Raw genomic sequence first — 12,626 nt, forward strand, 5'->3', positions numbered from 1 at the left:
TTGCTTGGTTAAGAAAGCAAATATTGGATGTATATCATTTCCAGACTGTAGAGGAAACTATTATGCATGTTTCTTTTCATCTTCACCAGTTTGACTTTGGATAGTTTACTCCTTTATCATGCAAAATAATTGCATATGTTAATTATAAATCAAGCCCTGGTTATGCTTAACCCGCCTTGTGCATATAACACAGTGACACATGAAATGGAGACCAGACAGTCTGTCATTTAAATGTGAAATGGGTTAGACCAGCTCAGTCAGATATCAGTCCAATTCAGGAATGACACAGCAAGCAACAGATAAACTTGGTGGTCAACCTGAAACCACTGTTGCATTTGCTGGTTGTTAAGTTACCAGCTACAAATGGACCTGCGAGTTGAGGAGGCAGTCCTGCAAAGTTCCTCAGTCTTCCACACACTTACTACTCTGAAGTTTCAGCTGGCATTGACAATACAGTTGAGCTGTCGCTGTCCTGGTGGGACTTGAAAGAATCTGATAAATGGACCATTTTAGCAGCAGCAGAAGTCTTCCACCTCAGCCCCAAGTGAGCTTTATTTTTAACCCCCTCTTCCTAGCCAGGGGCAGGGGTGTTGTGAACTGCCCATCTGTGAGGTGCCAATCTGAAACATTTAGAATGCCAAGAATCCCCAGGGAACAGCCGCTACCTCCACTTTTAGAAATGTCCTGCATGCCCCCTCAGAGCTGGAACATTCGGAAGACTTTGTGCTCAACACTGAAAAAATAAAGACGCACGCTGTACAGGGCAAACACAGCTTCAAGGGCTTTCAGTTTTACTTCATCACCCCGATGAAGTAAAAATATACTTAAAGACTTTAAAGACTTTCTTTACTTTCTTGGTATAAGGGGATTTTGTATCTGTCAATGAACTGTACACATGCAGTTTGATAGGTTTTTCACTCGTCCTTATCCTCAGGTAGCCTGCATGACCTCACCACCCCTCACCCATCTTTTTCTCTAATGTCAATTCCAAGGTTGAACTACAACGCTTTCATAGTTTTTTTCTTACTTTGGTGTCTTCCCACTAGGATTACATATACAGTGCCTATAGAAAGTCTAAACCCCCTTTCAAAATGATCACCTTTTGTTATAATTATATAATTTATTTCTTAGCAGACACCCTTATCTAGGGTGACTTACAATTGCTACAAGATATCACATTATTTTGACATACAATTACCCATTTATCCAATTGGGTTTTTATTGGAGCAATCTGGGTAAAGTACCTTGCTCAAGGGTACAGCAGCAGTGTCCCTTTACTGGGATTGAACCCATGACCCTTTGGTCAAGAGTCCAGAGCCCTAACCACTACTCCACACTGCTGCCCATTGTTGCGTTATAGCCTGGAATTAAAAGGCATTAAAATAGTTTTTTTTTCCCCCATTTACCTACACATCCTACCCCAAATCTTCCAAGTGAAATATTCTCTAAATTTGTAGAAAATGAATTAAAAATAAAAACTGAAATAGCTTGGTTGGATAAGTGTCCATCCCCCCCCCCCCCCCTAATCTTCAAGTATTGCTCATCCTTGTTAGACAGCTTTTTGGGTCTTCCAGTCCTGGGTTTGTCAATTACAGATGATGTTTCTCTGTACTTGTTGATTATGCTTCAGATACCACACCTTGAAAATTGAGTGATGCAAGCTATTTCACTCAATGTTTTTCCTTCTTTATGTAAGTCAAGGTTGTTATAATAGTAGAAAACACTAGTGGAGGATTTGAGTCAACTGTTGATGCTCAAAAATGCAATATGTCTTTTGCACAGCAGTGTGTAATATATATATATATATATATATATATATATATATATATATATATGAAAAACATTAGCTGGCATGATGAAACATTTGCAGTAAATAGCATTATGTTAATACTTTGTATTACTTGCAATTGTCTTTCAGTACAATTCCATACAATTAGCTAACCCCTAATATAAATATATATTATGTAACTAATCTTTCAAACAAATGAAAATGATTTAAATCTTTAAAACAAACAAAAAGACAAACAATTGCCTGGAAAATTACAAGCACATTTTGTATGCATTTATTATAATTTCTTCAGTTTCCGAATCATCTCATGTATCCCTATAGAACGACAGAGCCTGGAGTTTCACACTGTATTTACAGCTGGGAAGCATTTACAGTGTTTGTCAGGCATTAGCATGCAGTATAAATAATACTGCTACATAATGCTTGTGAACCTCTCACCCTGTGGTTCTTGAGTTACACAGCTCCGCTTCTGCATGCACACAACCCCTGTCCTGCTACCACGTTCTCGAGCAACTTTATCTAGAAGAATGGCGAACGCAGACCTGGGCTCAATTCCAATTGTATTTGTGTCGTTTGTAATTAATTGCAATTACGATGTAATTGTAATTGAACCTTGGCACACCTGCATAGTTGTAATTACGATATAATTGATTAATTACACACCTTTCCATGCTTACTCATTCAGTTCCTTGTGTTTTACATTGAACATTCTTCTCATATTTTCAACCAAATTTAGGTGAGTCCATTTGTTTGAAAAAAACATTAGTAGGTTTCTATATTTGTACCTGTGATTACAGCTTGGTAGAATAAACAGGTTAATGTGTGGAGCTATTTATGTTATTTTAGTATAATTGTAATGTAATTACTATTAGTGCAGCACAACTGTAACTAATTGAACAAAATAGCATTCTAATTAATTGCAATTTCAGCAAACAATTCTGCTGTAACAGTGATTATAACTGACACGCAGGTCAGGACTAAAGACAAATACACATTCTGCTTGTGCATGTATAGAGCAATACACAACATTATACTGTAATAATTTACTAAACCAAGGACAGCTTACAGGGGTTTGATTATAGAGTCTCTAGTATAACAAAAATCCAATCATCAAGGGTTGGTAACAGGGCACCATTTTTAATGACAAAAGAGATACTACCAATATATTCATAAACTCTATTCACCAAGCTATGATTCATTTGAAGAATGTTTTTTCAAAATCTGTTTTTATAAAAAATGTTCTGCCACTGTTGGCTTTAAGAACAGTCTTGCAGATCCTGGAGTATCAAAAAAAAACAAAAAAAACTAACGTATGAGTTAAAGCTTTAAAACTATGGCCAATAAAAGACCAGTACACAATTTCAGGACAGGAGATGCAAATGATAAACATTGTGTTTGTTTTACACAGCACTGCATTAGCATCAGCAGATTATAGTGAAGGGGATAAGTAACACAATAACCACCCCCCTCAACAAGTCAATGAACAGCCTTGGTAAGATAACATGATCTACAAAACATCATTACTAGATGTTTGATTTTTATTCCAAATGTTACCAAAGTTACAGCTCAAAAACAAACAGATGGTTTTTGTGGTATTGACATTGCAATAGAGTATTGTTTTGATATTTATACAGGGGAAATGTGAGGAAACCACAAGGAAACACTGATGAGAAGCAAGAATGCACAGCTGCACACTTACCCGTTCACAGTGTTCTTTTTAACAAAACCTCACACTACACTGTGGTGGTTAGATGTAAAAAAAAAGACAATATCAATGTACCACTACTTTATATAAAAATCCTACAATACACAATCTCCACATCATAAAAAAGCATGTCTATCTCTTGCAAATCTCTTTTCGTGGTCTTCGCTGTCATGCACACCAAAGGAGATCACACAAATTCTTCCCCACTTCAAGAGTCCTAATGTTATGCATTGCGAGGATGTTAGTCATCTACTGTAAATGACAGCTTGGATTTCCAAATGTTAGTCTTCAGTTTCATTATACTAGTGACTGCAGTGCACACAGCTCTCTCTTGTTTTCTTCAACCAGCCTTCTTCAGATAAATCTTTTCAATTGCAATCAGCACTAGGCTTGGAAGCGAGTCTGCTCTGCTCAGTCCTGGTCTGGCTACTCTAAACAAAGTACTTGAAGTTAACCTGAATCTGTAGAACAGACAATCTTGTATTGCGCCTGACCATTAAGTAAATGTAAAGGTGGATTTCATTGGTATTCAGTATTTTTGAGTGGGACAGATTTCAATTCAAATCTGCAGAAACCGACCTTCAGCTCTTGTAAAGCCTGTGGATTTTGGTGGCCAGCTGGTTGAAATGCAGCACTGCCATGCGTGCCCTTTGGTTAGCACCATAAAGCTACAGTTCTGAGGAGGACAAGGCAGATCATACGCTATTTGACAAGTCAATTAATAATGCAAGTACAAATATTAGAGCAACGTACAGCACAGACCAAGCATGTCCAGTGGTAAGAGCACATTTATTCAACTGATGCTTAAGAAAAAGCAAACCAATGGCAGCTGCTTCAAATGACACTTTTCACAAGCTGCACATGTGCCTGAAAGGAAAATGTTCCACTTCTACTGGATGCATATTGCATACTGTATCCAATCATATGGGTGTTTTGAGACATTACTACCAATTAATGTTTTGAGAACACTTACTACATTGAAACTGCAGGATCTTAATTGCATTTAATAAAGTCAATGCCAGAGAAACATTTGTTTTAATGATTTTGTTAGCTGTGGGAAAAATAAAAAAAAAACCTACATGACTTTAAAGACAGGTGTAAAGGTATATCATAATAAAATCACTTGCCCTTCAGAGGAAGGTGTTAGTTTTGAGCTACTGACAGGACTAGATAACTACAAGTCTTCCTGATTTGCTATCTGCAAGTTTGACATGAGCGCCTGATCGTCAGTCCTTAATGGATATCTTTTGTAATTAAAAACGGGTTGTAGCATATGATTGACACCCAACGTGCATGCTCACTGCACTGTTTATCTTCCTCCACTCAGCCAAGCACAGTGTTTAATGGAGTTGATCACAAAGAATCATTTGAAAGTTGTCAGAATTAAACTGGTTAAACAATTAACAGGTTGCATTAAACTCTGACTAATTCATGCAATACAATCACTGAATGTGTGTCAATGCAAATCCAGCTCCCAATGACTATGCTTCTTGGCTGAGATCAAAACCTGAAGCCTACAGAGTGGAACTAAAGCAAGTAGGTAAACAGTACTGCTCAAGTTCTTCATAACAAAAGTCAATTGGTATGTGTCTGTCTCCAGTAATGTATGACCATCAAATAGCATGGACTAAACCACATGAACCCAATTCCCCACCAGTACACAATATGGTACGTTATCTAGAGACTCAATTGTTTCACAGTGAAAATACAGGTTATTCTCCAATCATGTACTCAAGGCATTTAAGCAAACAGACCCTTCGTTGTTATTCAGAGTAACAATTTAATCAAAAACACTCATTATTTACTGTAGAAGTAGATTATTGTAAAGATGACTAAGCATGATTTAACAAAGGAAAGAATATACTGTATATTAGGCGGAACCCTTACGTTAACCATTAAATAAAATACAAAAAACAAAACTCAATAATTAAATAGGAGTTTAAAAGTGTCCTTTGGGCTCCACCTTGGTTTTAAATGAATACAACAGGTCTACAGTAAGTGGATCCTCATCCATCAGGGCTTAACCCTAATTTCTTCACTGGTCTTAAACCTATTGTTTATTTTAAGTTGCTATTCTTGTTTTCCATGCTAAACTTGGTCTTTAATACTATTACCATATTTTCTTTATGCATATAAGGTCAGGAAAGTTTTATGTCTTAACTGCATCACCTTGCCACTATAACGATATTTGCAGTGCCCATCCTTGTCTCTTCTGTTCCACCCACCCCTAGTTCATCCTCATCCCTAGCACAACATACATAATCCTTTCTGGTCACAACAGGGGGCTGGTCATAACATTGTGCAAACCTGTGTCAGCGTCTGCAGCGGTTATCTGTCAAACATCTACAGGGTATCTCTATAAGTGTTTTTAGGTGGTTAAATGAATACATGTTCGCTAAGCTTTAGCACAGAGATCACGGTCATCAGATTCTCTTAACCCTAATCCATGTTATCTTTCCAAATCCCTCCCCCTCACTAAATGAACACATGACTGCAACACCACAGCATCCAAACTATTTTCCACTATTCCGTTTATTTCTAGAGAGCACATTTTTTATAATAGTCTTTGACTTCTTCATTCACTATCACACAAGTCTCCAAGTCATTCTGCAAGTCAGATGGCTGATGTCTGGACAGTAGGAAGTACATGGTGCTCCATGGCTGCTCTCTCTTTTGACCCAACTGATTCCTCGTTACTGTGTTTTCAGTTCTCAGTGAAGGGGAATTATTAGTAGGTGATGATCTCACCTACTTTTTCTCTCCCTCGACGATGGTCAGCTGTAGCAGGACTTTTTTTTTTTAAATGCATGTCCAGTACTACACCAGTCAGAAAAGTTTTAAGCTATACACTACTGTGCAAAAGTTTTAGGCAGGTGTGAAAAAATGCTGTAAAGTAAGAATGCTTTCAAAAATAGACATGTTAATAGTTTATATTTATCAATTAACAAAATTCAAAGTGAGTGAACAGAAGAAAAATCTACATCAAATCAATATTTGGTGTGACCACCCTTTGCCTTCAAAACAGCATCAATTCTTCTAGGTACACTTGCACACAGTTTTTGAAGGAACTCGGCAGGTAGGTTGGCCCAAACATCTTGGAGAACTAACCACAGTTCTTCTGTGGATTTAGGCAGCCTCAGTTGCTTCTCTCTCTTCATGTAATCCCAGACAGACTAGATGATGTTGAGATCAGGGCTCTGTGGGGGCCATACCATCACTTCCAGGACTCCTTGTTCTTCTTTACGCTGAAGATAGTTCTTAATGACTTTCGCTGTATGTTTGGGGTCGTTGTCATGCTGCAGAATAAATTTGGGGCCAATCAGATGCCTCCCTGATGGTATTGCATGATGGATAAGTATTTGCCTGTACTTCTCAGCATTGAGGAGACCATTAATTCTGACCAAATCCCCAACTCCATTTGCAGAAATGCAGCCCCAAACTTGCAAGGAACCTCCACCATGCTTCACTGTTGCCTGCAGACACTCATTTGTGTACCGCTCTCCAGCCCTTCGGCGAACAAACTGCCTTCTGCTACAGCCAAATATTTAAACTTTTGACTCATCAGTCCAGAGCACCTGCTGCCATTTTTCTGCACCCCAGTTCCTGTGTTTTCGTGCATAGTTGAGTCGCTTGGCCTTGTTTCCACGTCGGAGGTATGGCTTTTTGGCCGCAAGTCTTCCATGAAGGCCACTTCTGACCAGACTTCTCCAGACAGTAGATGGGTGTACCAGGGTCCCACTGTTTTCTGCCAATTCTGAGCTGATGGCACTGCTGGACATCTTCCGATTGCGAAGGGAACTAAGCATGATGTGTCTTTCATCTGCTGCAGTAAGTTTCCTTGGCCGACCACTGCGTCTACGGTCCTCAATGTTGCCCGTTTCTTTGTGCTTCTTCAAATGAGCTTGGACAGCACATCTGGAAACCCCTGTCTGCCTTGAAATTTCTGCCTGGGAGAGACCTTGCTGATGCAGTATAACTACCTTGTGTCTTGTTGCTGTGCTCAGTCTTGCCATGGTGTATGACTTTTGACAGTAAACTGTCTTCAGCAACCTCACTTTGTTAGCTGAGTTTGGCTGTTCCTCACCCAGTTTTATTCCTCCTACACAGCTGTTTCTGTTTCAGTTAATGATTGTGTTTCAACCTACATATTGAATTGATAATCATTAGCACCTGTTTGGTATAATTGTTTAATCATACACCTGACTATATGCCTACAAAATCCCTGACTTTGTGCAAGTGTACCTAGAAGAATTGATGCTGTTTTGAAGGCAATGGGTGGTCACACCAAATATGGATTTGATTTAGATTTTCCTTCTGTTCACTCACTTTGCATTTAGTTAACTGATAAATAGAATCTATTAACATGTCTATTTTTGAAAGCATTCTTACTTTACAGCATTTTTTCACACCTGCCTAAAACTTTTGCACAGTACTGTACATGCATTATTCTTTAAACTGCTTACCTGAGTAAAATATAATTATTATTTATTTATTTCTTAGCAGACGCCCTTATCCAGGGCGACTTACAATTGTTACAAGATATCACATTATTTTTACATACAATTACATTATTTTTTTACACATTATTTTACATACAATTACCCATTTATACAGTTGGGTTTTTACTGGAACAATCTAGATAAAGTACCTTGCTCAAGGGTACAGCAGCAGTGTCCCCCACCAGGTAATGAACCCACGACCCTCTGGTCAAGAGTCCAGAGCCCTAACCACTACTCCACACTGCTGCCCTGTGTGACTTTGGATGGTTACACAGAAAATATACTTTAACACTGCACAGGTGACCGGATTAAATCATCAATGAAAAAGGTCAAGCAGAGATTAGTAGTTGGAAATGAATTTTCCAATTGAAACAAGGGTTGCACAAGGAACAGAAACGATAAAGTGCAGTATTAATCATTTTTAATTATCCAAAGAAAAAAGGCTAATTATAGACAAGCAAATACCAGAGCTTGCAGACTGTTTTCTGTGCCAAACAACGACTGCATCATCCTACAGAGAAGTTGTATCTCAGTGTAATGCTTCTCAGTTTGCGCCTATGTTCTGCATTATTGATCAATGGGAGAGAATGAGAGTCCCCCCACATGTGGGTGTGTTATGGAAAGCTATGTAGCTTTTCAAACAAGAGCCAAAAAAAAGGGCACTTATCAAACAAACAATAACCCTCTCTCCCTCAGTACAGTACACTTATGTATGGATGTATCCTATTTCAAATAGACAGTTTAGATCGGCATCTGTTAAGCTACTGTATACAAAAACATTTAATGGATTGATAGGGCGAATGAAAAGTGAGTAACTATGGTAACCATAAATTTTCTTTCATTATCTCTAGCATGCATGAAATGTGCCGTTGACTCACTCAGGCAAGGCTAATTACTACTAGACGTGCGCCTTTGTACACGTTTTCATTTTGAACAACATTTGAAAATGTATTTATTTTTTTAAATAAACTATAAATCAAGTACCAAACACATTGACTGGTTAAAATACAACAAAAACTCATACATTTTGACAACTAAAATATAAATAGTTAAATACAGTCTATAGTTTCAAAATATGTTTTTAAACCCTTAGCCAGGGTCCTCAAACTAAGTTTAACACAATACAAATAAAAAAATAAAAAAAACAGACAGTTCGAAAGGTATATCATTTCCATTGTCAACCCTGGCAAGTGAAGCACAACACACTACAAAAAAGCGATTGTTGATTGGTGCTTCTGTTTTCATTGGCACAGAGGTAACCCAACATGCAAAACAAAATGACTTTGACTTCATTTGCAACATGTGACCATCTATCTCCTATTTCCATTTGGTCTAGTCGTGTTACCGAATGCAGAATGCGCTGCTGTGCAGCAAGAACAACAGTACACAGGTGTAGGCAATTAAGCTTTCTAGAAAGAAGACACTGATATCAACCTTATCTTCACCCATCTTAATTCAAAATTAAAACCTACCTCGATCCACTTCCGAGCCTCGTAGACTGCGGGTTCGTGAGACGCGTCCCGGTCCTGCTGCTGGTTTCCTTCTACTTCTAGCCCAGGACTGGCCATTTGCAAACACCTGAAACCGCAGCCTGGCTTATTTAATATATTGAATTCGGATCTTGCGCAAAACACACACACACAAACTGACTTCAAAATAAAGTTATGGTGATTTTCGAATGATTTACTACTAGATGCAGTGATGTCAAGCACTCAGTTACTGGCTGGTTAGCTTTGGTTGCTGCCGCAGATCCTACACTCCCCTTTCAGTCTCCGTTGCTGGGAATGAGATGCGCGCTCGCTCTGCAATGTGAACTTAACCAATGGCTAAAAATAAACAGACAAATGGAGCTTGCCTTCAGCCAATACAAATGCGCAGGGTACCTCCTCCTCTGCTACCCGTTATCACATGCCCTTTACATTGATAAATGCACGCGCACTGAAATGAATTTTAATGGAACAATAGGTGGACCGTCTGCATTTAAACAACAATAAATTAAAAACATTATATCAAATGAATACTGACTAATACGTTTCTCTTATAATTACCTGTATATTATATTAGTTAAAATATAAACCTTGTACTTTAAACTTGATATAATACAAATAAAACATTTCTACATACTTTCCATAATGTTTTTTGCAGTTTATTATTATTATTATTATTATTATTATTATTATTATTATTATTAAGGCTCAGGCATGCGTTACTTTTTAAGTTTCTGTAACACTGTTGCTATAATTGCAGCACACACCCCTTCTTCAATGCGACAGTCAGCTGTTCTGCAGTCTGGGTACCAGTAACAGTGCAGCCTGTGGTAAGTCGTCGTAGTTGGAAAACAGTCGGTCGTCTTTTTATTCTGTTTTTGTTTTGCTCTATGAGCTTTTAGAATTAGAATTACAATGTCACGCAGGTTTCAAGAGACATGGTGGCCGTGTCTTTGGGAACCGCACCCCTGAATAAATGGAACTGTACAGGTATGTTCTGCTAAACGAAATGTATTTTGTATTTATGGATTTTGTTTTGTTGGGGAATACAAACCGTCTGGATGTGAAAACGCTCAGGAGTAACAGTTACAAGGGAGTAAATATCACTGAAAACAGCCTTTCTGGGATCTTAACTATGGGCTATCTGTGCAGCGAAACTTCATTAGAAATAGACCTTGTTGACCAGGCAGATTGGGAAGCTTGAGCTCAGCTGCATGAGGTTTTGAACGTCATCTGTAGGCTTATAATAGCTCAGAAAGATCTGGTATTTACACCTTGTGCTCATAAGGAAACAACCTTCATGGATTTGTGAATTTGTATTACAAGTACAATGGCTGATCCCTATGCCAGGTTTTAGAAGTTTGTAAGATACTCTCCAGTGTAGAAGGTTAAGCACTGAGCAGATATTATGACACCTATTTCTATTCTAGTCTAAGCATGCTTACACCTGTTCTAGCCTAATGTATATTCTAAGCCAAAAGGATACGAGGTTGAGTATTTTCATGAGGAAATTGACAGCTACTTTAACTTGAAGCAGTATCTCGCAGGAAAGGTAAATAAACCCTGATTTGATTTAGAAAGGGTGTAATCAAAGGACATCCCAACTGCATGTGGAAAAATTGAAAATCCCTGGTGATGTGGTGCTATTTTAAAACTTTGAAAATGTTAGTATAACAATAAACCCACAAACTACTTAAATACATTGTCTTAACTGTATTTGTAAACCACAAAAGAACTGTTAGCGTTTTGCTTTATCTTTCATTGAAACAATAAGAGGCTTCAGTCACATGATATAGCACTACCTTTTTCCTTTTCCTTGGAGGGAAAGCACTTCCCTCACCTGTGGTAAAAAAGACCACCCACAAGATTTTCATAATAAAGCTGCTGAGATGGGGCCTGGTCCATTCAGACCAAAAACCTATTAGTTCAGACCTTCCCTTGTCTTTCAGCAGCCAATAGGAAATACATGGAATGTGTTTGGCTTTATACCACGACTGAAAACCAACCGGAGCATATGAATACACATATAGAGATAATAACGCTTTTGATAAAAAATAAAAAAAATAAAAAAAACAGCAACATATGGCTAGATAGTGCAAGAGACAGCTAATTAAATTGCCCTTGACACTAACCAGGGTTCTGTAAAATATAACAATAGTATGGTCATGGCTGGCACTGTATCAGGAAACTCACTCTGCGTAAGTTGTAATCAGTGTATCGTGAAGTTATAATAATTTCACCCACATACTGCCACAGGCTCAAACAAATTCTATTTTGCTATAAGGTAAGAAGTAGGCAAGAAGCAGGGTTTGTGCCCTGAAAATCCCAAGTGCCGGGTCATGTCAAGCTCACACACCCCTGGTGATCTATTGGTTTTTGTTACCTTTTTAAACTATGAGAAAAGAGCCTCAGGCAGTTACAATGGGTGTGTACCAGGGCTCTCAAGTACCCATCCCTACCTCTACATGGCAAACCAAATGTTTAAGAATGAAACTTTTTGAATTGTATGACAGATTGTTATACTGGGGTCTATTTTAATGATCTAAACACCACTTGACCTTAAATAGCACAACATTCAAATGTATAAAACTAACTGTGGAACCATTTTGAATGTTATTTTGTTTAGTGATGTTAATAGCTGGGTGGTCAAACAATCACAGGTATAGTTAAAATGTTGCAGGTATTGAGATCCACCACGGTTTAATCATCAACATACCTGTAGACCCCTTTTGTATGACTTAAAATGGTTTTATCTTCCATTAATCTTACCTTCTGTCATACACTTTCATTCACTATGCAAGTCTCAAATGTGCAGTTCTGAAAGACACTGTCGTCCCCCCCCCCCTTCAGCACCTGCTTTCCTGTCATTAACCAACCAGCGGCTTCCTCTATTGACTGATCTGCTTGTGTAACAGGGTCAGAAATGGCCTGCTATATTGTTATGATTTTGCATGCTCATTTTAATTGGTGCTTGTTTTGTACTGTGTATTATTCTCTGACACTTTGATTTGTATCCCTTTCTTGTATCTTCTCCAATCTTTCTCCCTCCCCTGCACAGAGACAACATGAGTGCGTGTGTGTGTGTGTGCGTGTGTGTGGATGTTTTGTTTTCATTTTCGACCCATCAGTGGCAGACAGTAACATGC

The 12,626-nt window shown here is 38.3% G+C and overlaps 1 protein-coding gene across 1 annotated transcript in view; it reads right to left on the bottom strand.

The window, feature by feature from the left end:
* Positions 1-9,858, bottom strand: part of LOC117409598 (LIM and calponin homology domains-containing protein 1-like) — a 133,001-nt gene extending 123,143 nt beyond the window's left edge. The window contains exon 1 of the mRNA XM_034015874.3: positions 9,466-9,858. Within this exon, the coding sequence (XP_033871765.3) occupies positions 9,466-9,561 (96 nt within the window). The 5' untranslated portion in view covers positions 9,562-9,858. The remainder of the gene's footprint in view (positions 1-9,465) is intronic.
* Positions 9,859-12,626: the final 2,768 nt, after the last annotated feature.

The sequence above is a fragment of the Acipenser ruthenus genome, chromosome 2 (genome assembly GCF_902713425.1).
Source record: "Acipenser ruthenus chromosome 2, fAciRut3.2 maternal haplotype, whole genome shotgun sequence".
Classification (NCBI taxonomy): domain Eukaryota; kingdom Metazoa; phylum Chordata; class Actinopteri; order Acipenseriformes; family Acipenseridae; genus Acipenser; species Acipenser ruthenus.